The sequence below is a fragment of the Nesoenas mayeri genome, assembly GCF_963082525.1.
Source record: "Nesoenas mayeri genome assembly, chromosome: Z".
In the NCBI taxonomy this organism is placed as follows: Eukaryota; Metazoa; Chordata; class Aves; order Columbiformes; family Columbidae; genus Nesoenas; species Nesoenas mayeri.
Genome location: NC_137542.1, coordinates 6,885,043 through 6,910,567, shown reverse-complemented (window position 1 = coordinate 6,910,567; position 25,525 = coordinate 6,885,043). Strand labels below are relative to the sequence as shown.

General features: G+C 40.8%; 1 protein-coding gene across 1 annotated transcript in view; it reads right to left on the bottom strand.

The window, feature by feature from the left end:
* Positions 1-25,525, bottom strand: part of SVEP1 (sushi, von Willebrand factor type A, EGF and pentraxin domain containing 1) — a gene marked incomplete at both ends in the record, with an annotated part of 132,803 nt that overhangs the window by 73,888 nt on the left and 33,390 nt on the right. The window contains 3 exons of the mRNA XM_080362920.1: positions 3,221-3,400; positions 8,503-8,682; positions 8,920-9,078. Of these exons, the coding sequence (XP_080219046.1) occupies positions 3,221-3,400; positions 8,503-8,682; positions 8,920-9,078 (519 nt within the window). The remainder of the gene's footprint in view (positions 1-3,220; positions 3,401-8,502; positions 8,683-8,919; positions 9,079-25,525) is intronic.

Sequence of the window (25,525 nt, the reverse complement as noted above, 5' to 3'; positions counted from 1 at the left end):
ATTCAAACAAATCTGCAAATAAAGTCACATGTCATCTGTATCCCTTTCCTCTCCTTTCCCAAAATAAGCAGCAAGTAACTGAAAACCAGTTGTTCTGCATGCAACAAAATTTAAAGAGTCTAAGTGTTCTAATTATTTCCTGCCCTTTAAACTCTCAATACTGAAATTATGTTTAAGTCCAAGCAATTAAAAACTGTACTTCATTACAACAGGATGCAAAGGTCACAGATGTTAACACATTTGTTCACTTCAGGCAGACACTGTTGGCTACGCAATCTAAAACCACCCCACCTGAAAAAATTCCCAGACCCTAACTTTTCATTGCTCATCACAGGAAGATAACTGACAAATAGCAGAAAGATGAGAAATTGGAAAAAAATAATGTTTTAAAAGACAAGATAAAAGCATTAAAATGTATACTACCCAGGGAACAAGTAGAAAGAAGACTGCAAATGGTGTAAGTAGCAAAATCAGGCAAAACTGTATCTTTTTGGGAAACAGTAGTAGGTCTTTCTGTTTGAGATACTTTCAACTACACTAGCAAAATCCTAGTAGAGTGCAGTCCTGAAACATCTCACAGACATTCAGGATAACTTTTGCTACATCTAGCCTGAGGAAATCTAAGTGGGACAGGTTTTCATCAGAAAATAAATCCAACCCCCCCCAAAAAAAAACCAAACCAAACCAAAACAAAACAACCCAACAAACCACCCCAACAAACTGTACTAGTGTTGTTTGGCATTTTTAGCTGTGCTCATTTCTAGAATTAGATCACGCCGATCCAGGAGGTCTGGACTTCATGAGGAGCAGAGTGATAACCATAGTATTAGTCATATGGATAGGCTAGTAACAGAGAGAAAAAAGCACTCCTAAGGAGAAACAAGAACCTTCTTTTATCTGCAACTGCCTGTGATGAACCACAACCCTGTATTACCTCAATACTGTAACAAGATTACCAAGCAAATCACACCTCTTCCCTCCAAGCCCTTTGCAAACACAATGTTTCAAAGAAAGAATTGGTCACCTGCAATTAGCAGTGTGGAGCAGTAATTCTCTTCAACACTAGGTGGCATCAACAAGCTGGATGCCAGATGTAGTTTTACCTTTCTCTACTAAACCTTGAACAAAGCCCAGTACAACTGTCTCTTGCATAATTCATTAATTTTAACCTGCTGTATATTAATCTGTCACCAATGGGGAAGAAAACACAAGAACACAACTGTGGAAACATTTTTTTTCAAATTGGAAAAATGACGAAGCTTCGCTTTTCAGCAGATATTTTGTTTGTAGGCCATGCCTAATATATGTATCCTACTCAAAAGGAACTCATTGCTAACAGTATCATTCACAAAAAAATACAAAACGTTAAAACATATGTAGCAGCCAAACTTGCATTAACTCCCAGTCTCTTGGAAAAAGATGCAGTATGACAACAGACCTCATAGAACTGACTGTAAATAATCCAGGCTATGTTATGGTAGAGCATCAGCTACAGTTATAGATGGTTGTAGCACAGTCTCAGTGAGCTAACTTTTAAATATGGTAAACTTTACACTGATGCACACTCAAACTGAAAAGCATTCAGAAAAAGAGCCAGGAGGGAACCCCAAGGTTCAAGAAAACTGTTTCAAGGTAAGAGACTGAACCCAATTCCACATGTTTTTTCTAAAAGAACGGTAGGAAATGAATAAGTCATCAACTACCAGTGCCTAAATATGGAAGGATTTCTGTTATTTTTTACATACGAGATGACAAGCAATAGTTAGGAGTTGTTCAGGCTAAAAATAAATGGGGAATACCTCCATGATAACGATTAACTTTCAGAAAATGAATATGAAGTGTAGTCTTTGAGGAGAACACAATATTAGAGTCTTCTGGTTCACATCCTTCCCTGAATAAAACTCCTTATTTCTATACTGAACAGGAATTTCAGTCAGCTTGCTCTAGACAACAGTCCCAACAAGAAGCTGCAGAAAGGTTTTTCAGATAACACTCTGTGACAATCAAAGGTAACTTTTATACCAGATTTTCAGACTCAGCAAAAATAAGCTATTGCCATGGGCAATCTAGGAATGGAGGCAATATTGCATGGTATGAAAAAATCTTCTGATACAGAGCTGGATTTTAATAATCAAAATGCTAAGCTAGGAAGGATGAATTCAACTGATGAATACCGTTAATCTTCCAATTATAATCTTCCAACAGGATTTCCAAGTCCCTTCCTTTTGAAGTTAATTGAAGTTTTTCCACTGACTTCAACAGAAGAAAGATTAAGATCTCTTTATAACTCTCTTGATAAATTAATGCTTGTGGATTATTTTCATCATTTTAGAGAACATATATACAGCTAGAAATTTATTCTTGCCTCACGCGAAGTCCACATTTCTAAGCCTGAAGTAAAACAGCGAAAAATAGCCACAGGTTCAAGCCGAGTCACCCTGATGGCACCACATTTACTGTACTTCATGTACATGTACTTCACCTTGACTTTAGTTAACACTGGATCAGCTTCTGAATTGCTGGACTTCAAGCTTGTCTGTTTTTTGCAGTCTGCCCTTGGAAGTGTTTCAACTGTACTTCTTCTTCTTACATCTTAATTATAGTTGATTTAATACCTGTTACTACTCCTAAATGGGTACTTCCGAAGCCTGCAATCCTTTATTTCTGGAATAGCAAGACATGCTTACCTATCCCTGTGCACGTGGTGTGACCTCTGAATCCTGTCTTAGAGGAGCTTGGTCCCTAACTTGCCTAAACTCTTATTTCCTGCTGGGAGTTCAGCAAAAGTGACAACTGCCACATCTCTCCTCAGCACTCAGAGTGCCTGGCTAACATACCTTCATCCTTGTCTGGATGTCATTTTTAGCTTTAAGATGGTAACTCAAATTCCTAATTGTTCCAATTTAAAACTTAGTATAGACCTACAACTTGCGTGTTTCCTGCAACATGTGTGACAGTGTCTTAACACTCACCAGATGCAACAGCCTTTTAGTTATCAGCTGTCTGTGCTGGATTTCAACAATGATTTGTCCACTTTCTCCACTTAAAAATTATTTTGCCCCTCTCCAACTTGTAAGACTTGTTAAAAACATCTACGGACAAATCCACATTCCTATCTTAGCTTCAGCAGACAGTAAAATAGGGAAAGTTTCTCACTCGTGGCAACATGTCAGAAAAAGCTGCACTCTGACACAAATAGACTGTATGATCAGATACCTACCCACACACTTTGGCTCCTTTGAATCCCACTGTGAGTTTCCCTGGCAGGTGAGTTTGGTGTTTCCTTCTACTTCATAGCCCTCATTGCAGGTCACAAAACATACTGTCTTATAGAAGATATCAGCTGTGGAACAATTAATGTGTCCATTTTCAGGAGCCTGAAGTTTGGGACATGTTCGAACTGCAAAAGAAAAAAAAAGTCACCAGCTCACTCTGTATCAGTGAGAGAATCAGTGGAGTTACCCTAGCTTGCCCAGGCTTTCAGGGGTGCCACAAGTACTGCTTGTACAATAAATAACTACAATAGTTTGTACAAATTCAGGGAATAGGGCTGGAACACAGCTCATTTTTTTCAAAGGCTTGATGCCTTTCTCTTCCCGAAACAGTTTCTCATAGCATGTATGAGGTTGAGCACACACTTCCAAGCTCATCTAAGTTTTGATGTAAGTCCAGGCTAGCAAACTAACTGTGCTCAGAAATGTTCCTAGCCATTGAAGGCACCTGGGACACAGTGTGTGGCCTGTGCTAGTAATGTCTATCAGCCTTCAAAATGAGACAGCTGCAGGCAAATGCGACCCTACGGAAAAGTGTATGTCTTTGGAAGTTTCTAATCCTCCAGCTGTGCCTGAGAGTTCTTCGGGGGATTTCCAACTAGCAGTTTGGTAAAGGCCAACTGCACACCAGGGAAGAAGCTAAGAGCTTATTAATAGGGCAGATGACTGTGTCCCAGTGCTAGGGAACATTCTCAGGCACTCTGGATTGTCCTGATGTAGATGCACACACGTGTGAGCCTTCACAAATTGTAACAGTAGATATTCATCATGGTGGGGGGAGAGAGGAAGAAGGAATACAAGGCATTCACAGACAACAGAACTGTGAGGGATGAAAAGGAATGAATCAGGCTGGTGCTGAGGCAAAGCAGACTTTCAGACTACAGCTCCCCATGTAGGCAGTCCTAGTTCCTGCTCAGCACAGAGGACTTTCTCCTGCCATGTCTCACAAACACAGCGCTGTGGCAAGGAGAATCCTGTCCCGTGCAGGATGAGTGTGCAGAAAGAGAAGTGGGACATGGAAGGTGCTCCTGAGATTGTCTTATGGTCTTGTTACCGAATCTCAGCATTGCAACTGAACACAAAGCTACGCTGTAATTCTGAGTGATCCCAAAGTGTCTGAAGCCAAGTAGTAGCACTGGTATGGCCTGGATTTATGTTCTTTGTTTCAGTGTCATTACCTCAAGTTCTTCTGCTATGACCTCTTTCCTTTGTACCATCTCCAGCTCTCCTCCTCTTGAACCAGTATCTCATGCTTCTGCCTTTGTCCTTTTGCTCCCCTCTGGTCAAGACGCTGAGCTACATACACACTACCCAGCCTTTGGGTCCCTTGAACAGCTAAGCTCTACACACCTACTGTCTGGCTATGACTTTGTGATGGTGATAAATGTATGACAACTGTGTGACAGCAAGCCCAAATGTGTAGATGACTGCAGGGGTCCTAGTGCATCACAGGATGTTAGGGACTGGAAAGGACCTCGAAAGATCATCTAGTCCTTCCCTTCAATAATTCACGTCTCTCTTCGATAACTAGCTACTGATTTTCCAAAACCAGGGGAAAACTTGTATGGTTGAAAACCCTGCTCTCAGCTGAAGCTGGTAGATACTGCTCAGTATGTTCACTAATTACTAGAGGGAGAAAAATACACATGGGCAAATAGTGTGACTTCTCAAAAATACAATCCAGAAGACTGCAGTTCCCTAAACTCTGTTTTTCCTGGATTGTTTTCCACAGCTTCTGTTGACTTTGCTGGCAGGGGGTCAATCTCTGGTGATGGGTGGTTTCAGTGATCTGGACAACTTGCCCACTGTGGTTTGGGATGCCAGTTCTATCAATCAACACATCCTTGCTGCAGCCAGGTAGGAGACAAACCATGAGCTCCTCTTCAAATGTGCTCAAAAGTAAGACACCTGGCAACTTTCTCTCCTTTTCCCAGTAGTTTACGCTGCACACGTATGAGACAGCACAGGCCTACAAGTGGACACACGGACTGAACAGATCACTACACATTTTCAGACTAATAAATGGGCAGATATACTGAGTTCTCCCTTAAATGAAAGCCAGCTGTATAAATGTCAATAACTGCAAGCTCCTCAAACCTACAAAAAACATATGTCATAGAATATCTTTTTTCAAAACAGCTATAGTGGCACCTCAGTAGGAAAAAAAGTCTGCAGGAAGGGAGAAAGGGAGAAAGGGGGGAAGAAAAGTGGAAAGGAGATAAAAAGGAGGAAATAAGAAAAGGAGGAAAGGAGGAAAGGGGACAGGAAGGGGGAATGGAAGGGGGAACGGAAGGGGGAATGGAAGGGGGAATGGAAGGGAGAAAAGAAGAGGGAAAGAAAGGGAAACAGAAAGGAGTAAGGAGGAAGGAAAGAAAGGAGGGAGGAAAGGAAGGAGGAAAGGAGGAAGAAAGGAAAAGAAGGAAGAAAAGAAAGAAGAAAGGAGGGAGGAAAGGGGGAAGGGAGGAAAGGAAGAAAGGAGGAAAAGAAGAAGGCAAGGAAGAAGAAGGAAGAAAGGAGGAAAGGAAGGAAGGAAGCCATTCAGATGCATTTGATATATCTTTCTATTACTACTGTCTCAAGTTTAGTCTCTGGAAGTACTATGCCTCTTGTGCTTTCATATACACAGGCATCCTCTAGGAAGTACATTTAAGAGTGTAAAAAAGATCCTGAACTTCAGTCTTGTGAGAGGCACTCTGAGCTTCAGAGCATCTACCTAATATGCTGTATCTTAACTGTAGTACAATGAGTAAGAAAGACATTTTTACAGCTGAATCACATGTTCTTTATACAGAAGAGAATGGGCTTTCTCTTTTAAAGTTTTTATGGCAGCCATCAATACCCAGTCTGTGGTAAAGGGAAGCAAATGCTATCAAATATCCGCAGCATTATTGAGGAAGCCTGAATGAATTAAGAGCACTGAGGAGGCTCTCAGCAATGTTAATGTGCCTACAGAGAAGACACCTCCTTCCACTACCTGGTAAGTTTAGCCAACTTTTCTGGAAGGACTGCATAGCTGTAGTGCTCCTGCCTCTTCAGTGTTTCAGTGTTCGTGCTTAGTCAGGGTCTCAGTAGCACTCTGGAAGAAATCTGTCACTGATACCATGTTATCGCGGTTATGGTTCCATGCATTAGACACAGAACCAGTCTCTGTCAATAAGGCATCTTCCATGACCAAGAAATATTTCCATGAAGCCAGTGAAAACAACAACAATGTTATATTCTGCTTGCCATGGATTTTCTCCTAATATATTTTTCCAGATTAAATACACACTTTGTACTTGTTTTTTATATAGGTCACTGTTAATTGCAGGACATGACTGTATTAATCACTTTCCAATAGCACAGCAGATTTTAGCTAGTAGAACTGAAGAGTGTTTCATGTCAAAATTCAAAGCAGTGAGTGCAAAAGGATTTTCCTTTATGCTCCCTTCCTAATTTATGTTATAAAATACTTCTGGGATTAACAAGACAGCTATAAACTATGCCTTTGATCTTCCTCCCTTTCACAGTCTGAGTGAATCGAGACTAGCAGCTCCAGCACACGTAAAGACAGGAATTTTATTTTTTTTGAATTATAAGTCTTCAATATGGTGGAGAATGGCACGAGAAAAATCAAAAATATAACCTTTCAATACTTCAAAGGATATTAACTCAACATCACGACAATATCTCAAGGCAGACTCTTCCCCCAACTTCCAGCAAATTCCCTGTTCAAGGAAATCATGCACTAACACCCAATGGGTGAATATTTTTAAATGCTCCAGAAAATTTTTCAAGCACTAGAATCTTCCACTTCTCTACAGACAGTGAAGATGGATGTAGGCAGTGGATGACTGCAGCCTTCCCCAGATTTTTTGCACTGGAGGCTACTGTGTGACAGAAGCTTTGACAGGCAGGCGCTTTTTCCCAGTTATCCCAGTCTACCTGAACCAGCACACATCTTCTGTCTCTGTTTTGACTGCTGGAAAGTCAACAGCTCTAAGTCTAGCTTCTCAAGATACCCTCATGGTATTGTTCAGCCATGTATTTTCTGCTGAAAGTTTCACCTTCCTGCCTTCTGTCACTGGTAGCTATAAATGAAGACTAAGCTTTCCAGGATTACATGAAGAAAACTCCTGCAATGTAAGCAGAAGTGAACTGCTATATAAGAATGTCCTGAGGAACCGATCTCTAGCTCAGATCCCTCCTTTCAGAAACATGACGTTGTTTCTTTAAGGGCTGCAGTGTCTGCTGTAGTGGCATAAAGTGCTAATGCCCCCAAGGATCTACCCTGCCTCTTTCCCTGAACTCAAAGCTAGGGCAAGAGTTACAGGAGGAGCTAATGAGTTCTTATTTACTAGCTCCAGTGCAGCATAATAATGTCAAAGTGCAATCATCTCAAGTTAAAGACATTGGACTACAGCCTGTGGCTGTTGAGGAGATGAGGGCTGCTACCTGTTTTTTCAGGCCCTCCTTGGAAGACATACCAGACAGGATGCAGCTCCCACTCTAAATCGTCAAGAACCCAACCTCAGGCAAAGACATGTGATAATAAAGCAAAACTGTGTTACTATGTACTTGTAAGAGCTCCAGAAACAATGTTTTTCAGGATGCTCTTTTCCATGTTTCCTCTCCCTTTCACACCTTCTGTTTATTTATTTTCCAGCTGACATTCTCTTACAGAGAAGGATTCTAGAATGCTGCCAGTTGTTCCTTAGTGAAACTCCACTCAAAAGTCTTCTGAGGATTATGCTTAAGGCCCAGGCTTTCCTATTTTCATAAGAAGGAACTGTAAGAAAGCAAGATGGAATTCTTCCATGTCTAATGTCCCCCAATACCAATGCGTGTCTATGCCATCAGTCTGGTGCAGATTCTGGAACACCCATGTGGCAAGGTCTTGTTACGTATGTGACCATTTCGTAGGTTTGCTGGATTCACACAATGTAGATACAAAATTCAGAGAAATTAGATGGGAGAGAGGTTTGAGGAAGGAAAGTGCAAATTCACTTGCAAAAAGGCACTCTGCCTAGTAAATATTGCTCTGCATTTTCTATGGTAGATGTCCTTCTATCATTTTAGGAAGGAGGGAAACAGGGTGATTGGAGTGGGAGTTTACTTTTGGAACATTCTTTCACTCAAGAGCTAACAGGATCAGATTCACATGCCCAGCTACATAGTGAGAAGAGAAAACGACTGTTAAGAACAAACTAATCCAACAGAAAAAGACTTTTCAAACACACAACGTCCGTACCTCTGCAAGTAGCCTCTGATCCAGACCATTGGCCATTTGGCTGACAAAGCCGGATGCTACTTCCCACGAGATCAAATCCTGCTTTGCATCGGATCCCGCAGGCAGCATTAAAGTAATTGTTGCAGACATTCTGGACAAAGTAACCGTTTTCAGGGGGCTTCAGTTCAGGGCAGTGAACAACTAAATAATTAAACAACCACAACAGAGTTATGATGCTAGTTGCAGTGCAGTAGGCTACTGAAGGAAAACAATATTTATAATTTCCAACTTGACTTACATCATGGTACTTTTGCTGCTTTGGAACGACAATTTCACATGTTCTTCACAGTGCAACCACAAACAACAAAATTGTCCCAGCCCTGCTTTGTGCTTTCCAGGGGTATTCTGGGTATTCTGTTCCTGGATGGAAACACTTACCTTCACAGGTCTTTCCTACAGCATGATATCCCTCCCGGCACGTACAATCCTCAATGGAGGTACTTCCTGGTGGAGAAGTGTGATTCTCATCGGGACACGAGATGCAAGTGCTGATTCCACCTGGTGAACCTTCAGGCTTGTATGTTCCTGGTGGACAAGCTGTTCAGCAAATGAAAATATAACAGAAAGGAGTTCAGGACACCCACCTTTCACAGCCAGCATAATTTTTCAGGTCTGCTGCTTTACTTTTTTACATTACTTTTTTTCTACTTCCTGCATCCAGTGTTATTTAGGGCAGGAGCATTCTCTGCTTAAAGCGCTGTACAGTTCTTACAGGCGTGAACTAAAGCCCGTCAAACTCAGTGGAGGTCTCTCCAGTGACTGCCTGGGGACTGATATTAGGTCCATGATTAATCTTCTTCAAAAGAAGCCCAGTTCCAGAAGAAACACCAGATTTTCACTGATAAAACCTGTGCTGACCTCACAAAGACATTCTTGCTCTAGAAGTGTAATAACTCAGTTCAGATGAAATCCTTGCCATTCAAAACTATACCGAGGTTTAATACAAGTAAGTTGTTAGCAACAAGCTAGCACAAGCTATCAAAGAACCCTGCCTTTGATTTACACATTATGATTATATATGATCTACACACTATCCTTGTTAAAGCATATGAAACCAAAACAATTTGGCAATTAATCAAAGCAACTGCTCACTGAAGCTTTTGCACTCATTTATATCCCATTTAATATTTTTAACTCTGTGCATCTACATGCACAACCCTTAGCGAGATTCAGGAGATGTCTTCAGAGGCAGGGAAAATGCATAGGGAAAAGGCACCTCCCACCTGAGAACTACAGAATCTTATCTCTCTCTGCCTTGAATTCTATTCTTTAGGAAACCACCTTAATTATCTTTATTTATTTTACAATCATGTGAGAAACAGGGGAATGACTAATCAACAGTTGCTGAAAAAGTGAAGTACTGATTGACTAGATTACCACTTGAAACAGAACTCAGAGACACTTGTGCTGAAAAACATATCTCTGATGTAAAGTTCAGGAAATATTTTGAGAAGGTTATATAATATTAACACTATAGCCCAGCCAAAAAAGCTCTCATTTCATTAATTTAATAATCTACAAATTTTTGTAATGGCCACACTTTCTCTTGCAGAGTGCAAGTCAGCCTCTCATTTCCTCCCCTCAGTAGAGTCACTTTGTACCATCTGACGTAGCTCTGGATGGTAGAAAGAACTGTATGACCATAAACACTTTCAAGTGCCTTCCTCCTTCCATAGCCAGGTCTGCTCTGCTTCTGGAGCAAATATCTCCCATTCAGGCATAATTCCAGGAGCTGAGAGATTCTGGCAGTATCAGTCTTTTCTTTGGTAGGTATTGGACCAGATCTGTTTGTTCTGTGAGTTAGCTGCTAAGATCCTCTGACTCTTGTCTTAATTGGAAACAACTTCCCGTGTTCTATGCAACTGAAAAAAAAAATAAACACCAAAAGCCAAGACCAAAAGAAACCTCCGCTTCCTTTTTTCTCACCTGTCAAAGGAGAACAGACCTTCATAAGGAAGATTGTATGGATTATACCTTAAAAAATCAACCCACGTGAACAGTTAGCACCTCTTTCCAGAAGAAACATGATCTTTTGAATAGCTTCCAGAGATAATATTTTTATTTCCTTTTCAGAGAAATTTGCAGTTTCATTTTGAAGACAGCAAATGAGTGGCTAGCAGTTAAGAGAAGATTTTGGATGCTGTAAATTGCCTTCACAAATCTGTATTTTAAACACAGTTTTAACAAGACAACGAAAATACTTTATCAGTAAAAGATGTAAGTACAAATCGAAGCATTCCAGGAAGGAAAAAGGGGGCTGAAAAATTCAATCAGAATTAGACCTGGGAATTCTTCATTTTTGTTTTGGAACTTTTGGAAAAGCATTTCCAAAAAAATACCTGCCCTATAGTTCGCCTCTTCTTCCTATCCAAGACTCTCCTCTTGGACTGTTGCCAATTCTTTCCTGTCTTCTGTGCAGAAATTACCCCCTTGGACATCAGGTCTTTCTAAGACATTCTCTCATGCTTCAGATGTTCACCTCCAAACTGGACAAGTATCAGAGGTATTATTCTGAACCCTCTGAAATACTTCCCTCTGGCACTTTGTGGAAATCTCAGTGCATAATTGTTAAAAATAATTGGAATACAGCACAAAGGACTGAAGTGCATCTGAAAGGATTCAGGAAGGAGTGCAAGTTAAACATCACAGGGGACCTTCTGTATGACAAACTGCCTTCCATGTGCCAGCAGAAGTAAATTAGTTTCTTCTGTTCTATGTGTGGCATACAAAATGACATCTACAATAAATCTTTCACTAAAAAACAAACAAACAATCAAAAACAAACAAAACCCACTCCAATTAAATGAACAAAAACCAAAACCAAACTTAAAAAAAACCCCAACCTAACTTCCCTTTTTCTGGCAACCTCACCTTAGATGAAGAAGCAGCAGCTCTTTTCTATCACAGTATCACAGTATGTTTGGGATTGGAAGGGACCTCAAAAGATCATCTAGTCCAATCCCCCTGCTGGAGCAGGAACGCCTAGGTGAGGTCACACAGGAACATGTCCAGGTGGGTCTTGAATGTCTCCAGAGAAGGAGACTCCACAACTCCCCTGGGCAGCCTGTTCCAGGCTCTGTCACCCTTACTGAGAAGAAGTTTCTTCTCAAATTTAAGTGGAACCTCTTGTGTTCCAGCTTGATCCCATTACCCCTTGTCCTATCATTGTTTGCCAACGAGAAGAGCCTGGCTTCATCCTCATGGCGCTCACCCTTTATATATTTATAAACATTAATAAGGTCACCCCTCAGTCTCCTCTTCTCCAAACTAAAGAGACCCACCTCCCTTAGCCTTTCCTCATAAGGGAGGTGCTCCACTCCCTTAATCATCTTTGTTGCCCTTTGTTATTGTTCTGTTTGTCTTTTGAGAACCATGGAATAATAATAATCACCCTTACTATGGCACAGGCATTTTTAACAACAAACCCAGTAATCTGCTTAGGGTTTTGAATCAGTCTGGCTTTGACAAAAAAGGGTTTGTTCTGAAATTACACTTACAATTTGCTCTTTCCACTGGAGCAGCAACAGGTAAATAATACTGTTAAAATAGTTATTAATGTCTCTACTGGAAAAGACAGGTTTCCCAACATGTCCTGATTCTTTTTGTATGCTTCAAATGCTTCCCCCATTGCCTTTCTCAAAAATCGAACTACATCCTATCTTGGCTTTTTCTGTAGAATTTTCTCCAAGCCTGAATCCCTGAACTGCTCATTGACCTCACATCTCCTGCAGATGTGTTTAGCTACAAAACTCCATGCAAGCTACATTTGACATTTCCACAAGACAACACTTGGTTACAGAGCTATTTCCAAGTGTGTGAGATCACACAGTCTGTCCCGTTATGCAAAAAAATGTTTTAGGAATGGAGCACAAGCTTGCTGACCTCTCTGTGTTTCCATCACAGCTGTAGAGGTTAGCCTGGCCACAGCTTAGGTTAAAACCATCCAAAATTAGCTATGGAAGAGCAGAACTTCAGCCATCTGCTGTAGACTGGACTTGTCCATATCTGACCCAGCTGGGGTGCAGAACCAGGCCCTCCTGCTCCAGACAGCACTACAGCATGGCCCAAGTCTACACACAGTGATGCCTTCAGAGGCAGGAGACAACCTGAAGGGCAAGCACATCTGAAGAGCACACGTGGCCCCATCCATGACTGATCATACAGTTGTCCCTCTGTGGTCCATTCTGAGAATCAAGTAGTGCCAAATTTTCATTGCATTCTAGTCACCAGTCCACATTCACTGTCATGTCCTCTAAACTCACAAATACTGACTGCAGGGAGAGATCTTTTTCTCCAGGGCTAATCTGTAAAAACAATTTAATTTATTTTCAAGGCTTCCTTCCCCTTGCCAATAATGTGATGGTATAAAAAGGCTCAAAACAGTGTGCAAATTAACCCCAGTGTAAATAAGCATCAATGTGGCACTGTCATGAATGAAAAAAAGCAAGAATTTTAAAATGTGGAAATAATATTAACAGTATCAGCCTTTAAACAGAGGTGACACTTAAGTGCACATCTGCATATATGATCTTCTCAACAAAAGATTTAACTACTGCCTGCATGTGAACCATGTTATTCTTTGCGCAGAAGCCAGGGGAGGAGCAAGGAAATGCTTTTTGTTTAATGTAATTCTCCTCTTGAGACCAGAATAGTGAACACTGAGTTACACCAGAGGATTACTTCTTTGTTACAGGAATGAAAAGATATCTGGAAGCAGGGATTAGCGTGTTAACTCAAACAAGCACTGGCCCCAAATTCTCCAAGCACAGAAAGATGGCTCACATATAAGTTGTCATCGACAATGACCTGCTTTCATAAAATGGTAGATATTCACTAGTGATTCACATTCAGATTCTGTTGTCCTTGGTAATGATAGTGCAATAACCTTCTGGTCAGAAATGGGAATGATATAATACATGGTTACTTCAGCATGCTTCCTGCATTTCCCTCCTAAGGCTATACAACTAACTGAAATAATCTAAGAAAATCCAGCAGGTCTCTTCTTGTTTTGAACACTACATGGCTTGATGACCTCTTACACCACCAATGGAACACAATTTGTTAATCCATTATCTATGAAAAAAAATTAAGCTGTCCATAGAAAAGAAATTACTAAAAAGGAAATATAACACAAGTTTGCTAGAAACAAAGACCCACAGGGTGGGCATAAAAAACATTTCAGTCAATGCATATGTATTGACAGCATAACTACTTGTCAAGACATAGCATGAAGCTCAACAAAGGACAGGGAAAGTTTGGAAAGTCCACCAAAATTCGATATTTTAACCTTCAAGCAAGAAGAATTTAACATTGTAAAAGTGACAACATAAACCAAGGTATTTTTCAGAGATTGACCAAACACTTAGCATGTGTTATCCAGTTTGACTCTTAAAACTGTAAATACTGAAGCCAGTGGCAAAGCCAGGTCAATCAGTATTGAACCCATATGATGGCATAAAGACCCCAGTCTGGATTTAAACAGGTAGAGATCATGTGTCAAAGGGCTGTACTCTGTGACACAGGGTTACAATTTTTTCTCTCAATGTGTGAATACCAACTTTAAGGATAAACAATTTCACTTTAAAAATGCAAATCTTTTAAAATCCTGGGATGGCAAGCAAGCTGAATTTCCTCTCCAGCTACCACTGGTATATCTATGCCACTGAAATGAAATTATTCTTCATTTATCCCAGTGTAAGAGAGAGAAGAGTCAAACTCTAGGTATTTCAAAGATTAATTTGAGGGATTTTTTATTTTCTTCAATGCATAATTTCTCCCACTAACTACATTTACTAAGTAATCCTTGGTATGAGCTGTTTTATCCACACTTGATGCTAATGAAGGATCCGATTAAGGGTTTATGTTTTGCGGGATATGACAGGAATCAGCTCGGCAAGATCTCACTCTCTCCTGCATCAATCTGAGCTCTATTAGTACACTGCTACTGTTATAATTGCAGTTTCTAATTCTCATTTTTCCCTCATATGTATGAAGCCAAAATGAAACGATGCCTTGATGCAAATCACAAATACATAAACAGTCTTCGTAACTTGAGCCCCAAACTTCTTACATGAGGGAAGAAAGCCTAATGTTTTATGCTACTGTAATCACTTTTATGACATTGATTACACAGATACACATTCAACACAACAAAGTGGTGAATCTGTCCCAGAATCAGAGTATACCATGAATACCTATTCTTATTTTGGTTTGCTGGTGTCTACTAAAAATGATGCAATCCATAGGTCTATAAACAATGAACACTGGCTGTTTGTATTCAATTCTTTCTCTTTTTCCTCAGTTTTTGTTACTGAACATACACGGAGAGGAGATTTTTGGTTACGTGGGTCTGTAACTTGGCATATGCAGTCTCATGCTTTTATTCATTCATTGGAAGCTATGAGGAAGATCCAGTGTGTGTGCCTAGAGCTACTCTGAGTTATAGTCCACAACATCAGGACAAGCAAAACCTCAAATTAACTTACATTTATATGCCTGTGGAGGGGAAATACAGCTGAAGGTGTGGGATCTCTCTCTCACTGCTTTACTTCATCTTGGCAATGGCAAAAAAACACTGAAAATCAGAAAGTATGTTACCCCGATCTTTCATGTGTGTGAAACAAGTGCTGTGGTAGCTGTATTTGCCATCAGTCGTTCTAAATTTGCCATTGTGAACAGGCCTGACTATAAAGCTTAGTTATTTTATTAAGGAGAAGTAAAAATTTTAATGAGGTGGGCAGTCCAAAGAAGATTATTCTGCGCTACATCTTCCTACCCTGGTATCTGCATCTCCCATTGTGACAAAGTACTACACAATCAGATTTGCCTAAAGGCCAGGAGGACCCTCTACTAGAAGCACTAGGAACAAGGGGCTGTTATGTATTCCCTGTGACAATGGCCTGTCAAATAAAATACGTTTTACAATAATAATGCATGCTGTCACAGATGAAATGGGGGTTGCCATTCCACGTTGAGCAGGCAGAAATTTCCTAACACTTTCCCTCTTACTGCTGCAGTAAAGGAAGAGTTTGGGGTGTCTTGCAGTACTCCCATGCAGTGCTCTCCAACCCTCCCTCCTGCCTCCATAAAACATTCTGCTGCTGCTGCACAGTTCATTTGTGAATAGCCTCTGCAAGGGAAGAATGTGAATAACACGCCAGGCAAACTGATGGAAGCCACGATTGCCTGAAACTCCCCAGTTCCCCTGCCCTTTCCAAATATTTCACAGTGATATCTCTTGGCTGTTGCTGTAACTATTGTAATCTGCAAGTGTGGTGCAAGGTGCCCCAGGATTCTGCAATTTTGAAGTCTATTCTACCAAACCAAACAATGAATTAAGGTTGTGGGTTTCTCTCCTGGTGTTTAAAACCCAAATGATGCTCAGCTTGGGCCAACAGGAAAACAGACTACCCTGGGCCCTGAAATGTACCTCACTGGACCTGCATATGAGGATCTTTAAGCCTGCTTCTCAAAGATCTTGCACACCCCGAGTCTCTAACGTAGAGATGGCCTCCAGGAGATACAGCTTTTACTGTCACATTTAAGTTATCTGGGAAAGTTTTGTGGGTGTGTGTGTCGTTTTTTGTTTGTTTGTTCTTTTTTTTTTTTAATCTCCCATATAGAAGGTTTGTCGGAATGTGTTATTTGTGCCCATGAAATGCCTTTGAAAAGCTAAGAAGAAAAGAATGTAAACCTTTGGCAGATACTGTAATCCACCTTTCGGCAGTTTGCAACATGTATGGTGACATAAAAAAACCCCACATGAGCCAGGAGCATGCTAGGATTACAATAAATATGCAAGGAAGTGGCTTTAGTTAAACATTTGACATGTATGACTTATATAAAGACTGTGAAAGAAAACCTTGAGCTTGACTTTAAGTGTAGGGATCAGGGAAGGATTTCTGCTAAGTCCCAGCATGTTCTCCAGCTCTTTAATATCTCCTGTTATCCCCAGCATGTGCTCTGCATTAATTTCAGATAGCATTGAACCTGCTCATCCATCTGCTCTTTGTCAGTATCCCTTAAGCATCCTTCTCACAGCAACATGATTAGCAATTTAACAAGTCAGATGTCTTCTCTCTTCCTGTTTGATGTATTTTGCTCCATCTCTTTGTTAGACTTACAAACCTCTTCTCACTGGGGAGAGCAGGCTGAGACAAGCCCCAAGTTTAGCTACTTCTATACAAGATACATGGGGAAGGGTTCACTTAAACCTTTTTACCAAGTTTACAGACATAAAAACTGCAGTATTCGACTACCAAATAGGCTGCAGCATTTGTAATGGCACTTTGAGATGGTGTAGCCAGCACTTAAAACAGTCATAATAAACTTTCAGCAGAAATAACTTGTTCATGATAAAATTGAGACACTTGGAGCCGTAGAACTGGAAAGCTTGTCTGGAAGAAGATGCAGTCCCTTGGGTGAGCATCCCACCTCAGCACTCCAAGCATACACAGTGTGGGGAACTATCTGCCTGCTGAAGAACATGAGCCCAAGAGCTGTCACAGCTTGTACGAGCTAGGATGTCTAAGAGGACCTTCTTCCACAAGTGAGTCACAACTATGCTGAGCATCCCTATGTAGGCTTGGGTCCAGCACACTTAGATAGGGGAATATATAGAAAATCCATTTATGCTCAGTTTTAAAACTTTTTTAAAAAGCAGATCAACTATCATATGTTAAAAATACAGTAAGTGCCTTAAACAGATTAACACTTGAACTGCACATGTGCATCACAAGAACACAGAGCCTTTAAAAGTATTTTAAATGTTTTGCAATCATAGAAATAACAGTAGTATATACACTTTCATGAAGGGCGACTTATGTCTTTCTCTCAAAGCAGGCAGCTCACTCAGGAATAAAAAAAAAAATCTGATTCCCTGTACTGTATTGTAGCTTAAAAAGAAGCTTTACTCATGCTTCCTTCAAGCTACAAATTCACAGGATATATCCTGACAACATGCGTAATTTGTGTACACAGAAATGGCATTCATGCATTGAAATGAAGCTCTTCTGGTTTAAATCTCCGTGGCATTTTAGACAGTGTTTACAGGTTTGCTGTTTGCATTGATATCAACTCTAGCCTTGGTGATACATTTGGAGAGCATAATCAAAACAAATATAAACATGCCCATTAGTGACTGATATCAGCTCGTGACAGTACTTCTGATTTTTAGAACTTGGATACTGATGTACATCCTCATGTGCCTGCAAATTTCTAATACATATTGTGCTAAAAGTGTACAACAAATTCTGAAACTACAAAAAGGTCTTACTAGGAAATTAGTGTAGTTGATTGCGTAAAGTTTGCCATACAGAGATTCTTTATGACTTTTTTTTATATGCAAGTGAAGGTTTTGTGTCCAAAACTACCCAAACACCTTAATGAAACAGGGAAATAAAATCAGTTCTCAAAATGCTTTGCTCAGAGCAGAACTAATATATAGCAGGCTCTTCCTCTACTCTGATCTGGTGAGGCTGCAGCTGAAGTTCTGCATCCAGTTCTGGGCTCCCCAATTTAAGAAGCACAAGGAATTACTGGAGGGAGTCCAGGGGTGTGCTATGAAGATGATGGGGGGCCTAGAGCAACTTCCTTATGAGGAGAGATTGAGAGAGCTGGGCCTGTTCAGCCTGGAGAAGAATGAGAGAGGATCTCATCAGTGTTTATAAATATCTCAAGGGTGGGTGTCAAGAGCATGAGATCAGACTCCTTTCAGTGGTGCCCAACAACAGGATAAGGGGCAATGAACACAGCCTGAAGCATAGGAGGTTCCATCTGAATATGAGGAAAAATTTCTTTACTTTGAGGGTGGCAGAGCCCTGGAACAGGCTGTCCAGAGAGGCTGTGGAGTTTCCTTCTCTGGAGACATTCAAAACCCATCTGGACACATTCCTGTGTGATCTGCTCTGGTGAACCTGCTTTAGTAGGTGAGTTGGACTAGAGGATCTCCAGAGATCCCTTCTAACCCTAAACCTTCTGTGATTCTGTGATTCTCTGGACGTGGTCTTCACCATAATCACAGACACACATTCCTCAGTGAACCTTACTCACTGCAGATGTCATAGCACACAGTAGTACTATTCTAAGTGCCCTGGATCTCTGGATAGCTTCCTGCTATTTAAGTACATAAATACTGAAAAGCAACATCATAGCTGACAGAAGGGGTTCTGTGTTGAGACAGAAAAGGGAGAGCCAAGAAAAGGACATATTTGCAGAGGAGCATTCAAATCAGATGCAAGGACCAAAGTCACTCCATACTTTCTCTTACATTTTTATTACTTCTCATTTTACCACCAAATGCATCAGTCCATCACCTCCCTAACAGGATGGACTAATAAGCAGCTACTAGATGCCCAAAGGGCCAAAATTGTCCCTAAACCAAATCCCAAGTGATAGCAGTTAGATACATCCAAGGAGTGATACATCTAGGCTGCACTATATGCTGCTTGGTTAACTTCCACTTGAGCTAGAGGCATACACTGGATAGTATGAAATAGTTCTCCTTTATCCACAATGGGAAAGAGGGACTACTTGGAAAAAGAGAAGTCTGAGCTGCGGCTGGGAAAAAAAAAATGGGTTCCTTTACAACTCCTGATGTGCAACACTCAGAGGAAGCTGGACAGGAGTGGGAATCTACTCCACCGCCTATGACTCTTGGGACGTGCTGAAATCGCCACAACTCAGCCTACGCTTGCTCAGCACAGCCTACACTTTCTGACAGAGCCAACAGTCTCAGGTTACAAGCCTAACTCAACAGATCAGCTTCTCCAGGGATTCTTCAAAGGCAATTTTAACCAAAATAAGGGCTGAGGGCTTAGAAATTGATAAAGCACCTACCCCAAGCTCCACAGCACTGGCAGATTTCTGTGACAAAGATCATGCCTGGTGGTTCATGATCCACTTCCATTGTGTTCACCACTCAGCAACTTGCACAGTTTTGTGTTTAGTGATTCTTGGGACTTACAATTGTAAATAAAAATAACTCTCTGGTCAAACTGAATGAGCAAACTGGCTTTCCTTAGAGCAGCGAGCTGCATGAGGAACCCAGGAGTCTGAGACTCCACATCCTCCTATTTTCTCCTTATGATTCAGGTAAAAATTCTAAATTTGCTCTCTGGCAAAATATTAACAAACCCCTGTATGGTCCTAAATTTTATTACTAGTTGAGTGTGAAACACTCCCTTTCTGCTGTTGCTTCCAACAACCACTCCCAGCAGCTGCTGGTGCATATGATCAAGAAGGAGAAAAAAAAACCCCAAACCTATTTCTGCCTCCTTTCTCTGCAGATCAGAGTAGTTCCAGTTGCTGAATCACAGACGGGGAATGCAGCAAGTAAAAGCTATTATAAACAGGAAAGTAAAGCCATTTCTGCCAGACCTTCAATAAACTGTCACTACTGCATTAGGTGCCAAAGTTGGCTTCTTTTCCACATCCCTTATTTTTATCATTAAATATACTTTTCAGTAACAGTGATTATACTTCTATTAATTAAGATTTCCGAGCACTGAAGATAGAGCTCATGACTGTGCAGATGGAGAACATATGTCACTACTTCCATGTTTATTTACTCAGCAGCCCAGGGTGAGAGTCAGACAGTTTTGGGTTAACTTAAAAGAGCTGAAGCACATGCAATGGCTCAAGCCAGTAATCAGACAATAAAAAGTGGTGGGTTTGCCAATTATTTTTTTTACATGTTGTGAAACTAGACTGGCTATCCCTGTGTAGAGTTCAGTAAACTGTTGTAATCTCCATGTTATAGTTTCCACTTAATTCCTGGAATCACTACTGATACCCATGATTTACTGTGAAAAATGCCATAAATCCCATCCTCCATTCTTCACGCAAAACTCTCATGGAAACTGACAGAATCTCCTGAATTCTTCTAAAATTATCTAAATATATAGATCAAAATACAGCCTCATTTATGGAAAGTAAGAGCACTGAGAGACCTAGATCACTATGCTCACTATTAACTGCTGCTTACTCAAGAAACATTAGGAAAAGTGACTGTTTCTCACTTAATTTCCATGATTTTCCCTTCTCCTTTGCCCCTTGCATTTCTTTGCAAGACATAAAGGAAGTCCTTAACGATGGATCTGACTCTTGCTAAAGCAATGTCAGCTGCAAGCAAAAGGGTCACCTCAGATCTGAACTGAAGAAATGTGTTTTAAATACCAAGTCCTGTGCCTGCCAACAAAGTGAACTTTACTACCACAAGAGCTATAGTAAAAAAAAATTAAAGATGAAAAAGATTATGTTACAGTACAGCAACCAAATACACATCCTTTGTCCTCAGTCTAACAAAGCTTCCTTCTGTGAAGAACCTCCACTAAAACATTTCTGAACAACAACTTTGTATGACTCACTGGACAGCACTAATCTGGTCTGTGTCCCTTGCTGCTCCACAAAGATCTTCTGCAATGCAAGAATTCTCCTGTAAAGCAGGAATCCCTCGTTAGTAAGTCATGTGTTTGTAAGGCCCCTTCTTGCCATCAGTATTGACCAGAAATGTGCTAAAGTAGCAACCTGCTTTACTGAAGAGCAGTTGTTTAAACTGGAATGAAACAGCCCGATGCTGCTGCTGCCAAATAGGGAGCAGGGCAAGAGCAGAGTGAGATTCTTTCAAGAACTGTCAGGCGCTCAGCCTCTCTGTACATAAAGTGAAACTATGCTCTGTCCCCCTCCTCCACTCTCTTCTCAGCTTTAAGAATATTTTTTTTTCCACCTTGAAGAAGCAGAATCACTTGTTCTCCTTCTAAAAGGCAGCGAGATCCTTTATGTGTTTTGGGAGAAAAAAGACCTGCCACATTTCTGCTCCTACGTTCTCTAAATGTATGCCCCTTTTTCTGAGCTTTTTTGCCATAAACAAGGCCATCTATACCTGCAGAGGTGGAGAATAAGAAGGTGGAAACATTCTTAACTGCAACCTGTAGAAAAGAAAAAAAAAAAAGAAACAGCAATAATGATTAAGTCACTGCTTAATGTATCGAGGACTTAGAATTATTAAACCACTGATTTTTAGCCAGAAAATCTATTGGTAAACAGCACTTGATTCCAGTTAGATATGTTCACAAGATAATTAATGCTGTCTAAAAATATGCTAGTTTTTCCTCAGTTGGAGCCAAGTTCTTCGCTAATTTCTTGCACTTTTGCAGACTGTGAACCAGTGAGGGATGCAAGTGATAGATGATGAACTACCTCTCTCATGTAGGAATGTACAAGGCACTGCACCTTCTATTTCAGCACAGGAGGCCTCCCAAAAATGACCTTAAAATTAGGGAGAATAAATCAACCTAACATCATGGGGAGTGAAATTTAAGATGCTACAGACAACTTTGTGAAGCACCACACATTCATAGACATCGAACTTGTTACTTTTAATACTTGTCTGTGCTGCAGCCTTCAGGCAAAAACCAGACAAGTAACAGCTGTAATCTGTCGCTGCATCTTGAGAGATAGGTAATGAACACGAGGCTGGGGGAGAACAAGAAGACAGTAAGGTGCTTCTCAAATGTTCTCAGGGAGCACATTGCCTTCTTGTCTGTGACATAGTGGAAAGTGTCCAGGCAGTTTCTGAAAAGCTGCTGGTGATGGTAAAGAGCTATTGGGATAGTGAAGACATCAGAATCCTGGAGGCTGTCAGAGCATGAGACCTGTTTATCAACTGGAACTGAGAGCTGTGCAAACTACACTCTTTGGGCAGAGAATAGCTTAGTGCTGGTTCTAGCTCAACTCCTCTGGCACCTAAGCTAGGAGAGTGTTTATCATGCATGAGTACTAAAAAGGACCATCAAAGCTAGGTGGTGGAACAGGTATGAACGAAGGTAACACTCAGCTACTGTTACATAAAAGAAATACTGGCAGAGGGTTCCTCAGTGTCTGAGCCTGGTATGCTATCTCTCAGTCCAATTTTTGGTGACATTACTTCTGTTTTCATGGGTGTGGACTGTGGGCACAAGCTGGGCTGCAGGGCTGCCTAAAAAAGCCATGCATTAATACAGCTTGGCTATTCCCATTGCTGAAATCAAGTCACTAATGAAGACCAAGTGTCCTTGCCTTTGTGTACTCCTGTGCCATGACCTAGTCATCATCATTGTGCCACCATCGGGACAGTTTTGTGAAGTGTTTTTGGCCAACCAGGAAGAATATGGGTGCCCACAGAAGTCCTGTGTTTTAGAAGTGGTGTTGTATTTTGTAAGACATTGTATCTTGAATTTCCATTCAGAAATAAAAGAAAGCAAATTTTTTATACGTGTTTTACTCCTCTACAATTCAGAAACACACAAAAATTGAAGTGAAGGGGTATGCAAGTGATTGCATAGTTTGATCTTTAGTATTTTCAGGGAAAGGCTTAGACTTTGTAAAGAGGGAAGTTGAATATTTGCATTTCAGATGATGTTCTTTGCCAAGCTGATAACAGAAATAGGGCAAGAGGACCAGAGTATATTTAGGTATACACACTAATGCCTCTGTGAGATAGATAGTGATGGAAGTGATGGATAGATAGTGATGGATACCAGCTACATGTAGCCCTCGTGTATAACCATGAGGTTTGGTAAGCACTCCTTACATTCTGTGTTGACACCAAGGCTCCTCAGAATAAGGCTACTCAGCCTTCCACTCCCCTTGTACTTAGAAAAACCCAGTCCTGTGAACTGAGTTCCTTGAGAGAGTAACTTTTGCAGCATTTCATAATCCTGCACGCAAACCCCTCTTCCATACCCTCTGCTTTAAGATCTATGGCACCTCCGTGATATAGATGTAAAAGGGATGTACAAAAGATGCAAAAGATTTAAACTAGTTAGCTGCTGCCTTTGAAGTTACTAGAGCACCTCTACACTGGCCTGGAGTCCCAAGAGTAACCACAGACATGGTCTTGCCGTTGTAAGATGCATTGGGATTGTCTCCTGTGGTAGATGCTGAAGTTATTGCAGCAGGCTTTAACAGACTGCTGTTCACGGGCTTCATGGGATGCTCTGAGGGCAGCAGATGCACAAAGAGTGAAATCAGGGACAGGAAAAAAACCCACAGCATCAGGACAACATTTTCCTCCAAAGCTTCAGACGTTCTCACACAGAAATTAAGCTCAGAATATAAATATATGTCTTTGAATTAATGTGACTTAGAGTATTCCTGGTCAAGTAAGTGTAGGTGTTTCTGTGTTCCACCAGAACACTGACATTTCCTTGCTCTATCTCGATACAGTTTTTAATACCACCTATGTGTATTTCTGGATAAGAGTTTTTCTAGGAGAGCACAGTCAGAACTTAGAGGTTGGATTCAATGATCTTGAGGGTCTCTTCCAACCCAAATGATTCTGGGATTATATTATTCTAAGCATTTTTCTGTCATAAATCCATAAAAATTGTAGCTAAAGGGAAGCCTGACAACAGTAATAAAAATGTTATACTCTGAACTGTTCTGTAAGGTCCTAACCAACAAACAGGCTGCAATTAACAGCAATAATATGTGAAAAACAAACAACACAAGAACAACAAACAAAACAATAAAGAAACCCAAGCATGCAGCCACAACGTAGGAAAGTTTTTGTACTTTATCTTCTGGCATTCTTGTTTGTGAAACAAACTACATGCCACAGGGAGATGGAAAATTTGCGTGGGTATTTACTATGGCATTTACAAGTGAACACTCTTTGAACTTTTTGGGCCTAAAATCTACTTATTTTTTAGCTATCCTCAGAATGTTTCTTTTGCTCTCATGGACAAAACCCAAGCAGATTTGGCCAGGAGGAGCCAGATCTTAGGTTGTTACAACAGTGTGAAGCTCTGCAAAAAATCAGTACAGCTGCACACACACCTACACAGATGGAGAATTTGCCATTCCTCAGTGCTTAACAGTAACGAAAAACTGCTATTTTGTACTTAATTGTATAGATTTTTGATTTAAATCCACCAGGTCCAAACCATAACTAAACAACATGACTAAATTAGACTACGTGATTAACTACATTATACACACTTCTGTAAAATCAATCTATCCCAACTTCCCCCGCTCTCCACCCCCAGCAAAGGTCCATTCATTCTTCCCATTCTTGTGGAGGAAAATACTTCATATTTAATAAATTTCAGGCTAGGGAGAAAAAATACAACTCCTCAAACTATCTTCAGATGTCAGCCCTACTAAAACATCTGCATTGGAAGTGAGAGTTGCTGGTCTGGCTTTGTTTTGCATGGTAACGAATTAAACCCTAGGGTTTTGGCCTGAAGTTGTTCCCATTTCTGTGCAGTCCTGATTTCTGTTTTCATCAAAACACCAACAAAACCAAGAGAAACCAATTTCCTGTTTGATGAAACTGATCTGTGTTGCTGCTTTCTCATTCTCTAGGGACCCGGTCAGCACTCTTTCTGGGTAAGAAGGTGGGCCATCTGCTGTAGGTTTTTGAGTGACAGAGGAAAACAAGGTTGCTTATAAGAAAGCAGACCAAACTTCTTCCATCCATTCTGGCAGCTGGGTACCTGGCAGATAGATTAAGCTTATCATAAAATGTCTGCAATTTATTTGCCCTAATTGTGCTCCAAGTTGAGTGGGCTTTTGCACCCTTTTCATCATGATGTTTTTCCAGCATACTGTTCTTGCTGTCCGCTGCCTTTGCTGGAGTGGTACCAGAGTCTGAAGTACTTCTGGACCCCTGTGGCTGAAAAAATAGAGAACGTGCACAGTGGAAGGAAGTGAAGAGCATAGTTGCAGAAGATGGAGAGAGAGGGTTTCTTCCCTGGAAGTGACTCTGAAATGATCAGAGGAACCTGCCAGACAATTTTCCACAGAGAGCACAAAGAAGGATAGGACTGAACAGGAGAGGCAACAGAAAGGCACCTCAACACTTCTCGCTACTCTCTTTCCTCTCTTACGACAGTGGTAATGGACACCATTGGTGGGATGGCCAAATGGACAGACGGCAGTGGAAGGAACACCTACATTACCTTTTGGGTAAATATCTCTTGAAAAGATTTGCTTAGGTCAAAAT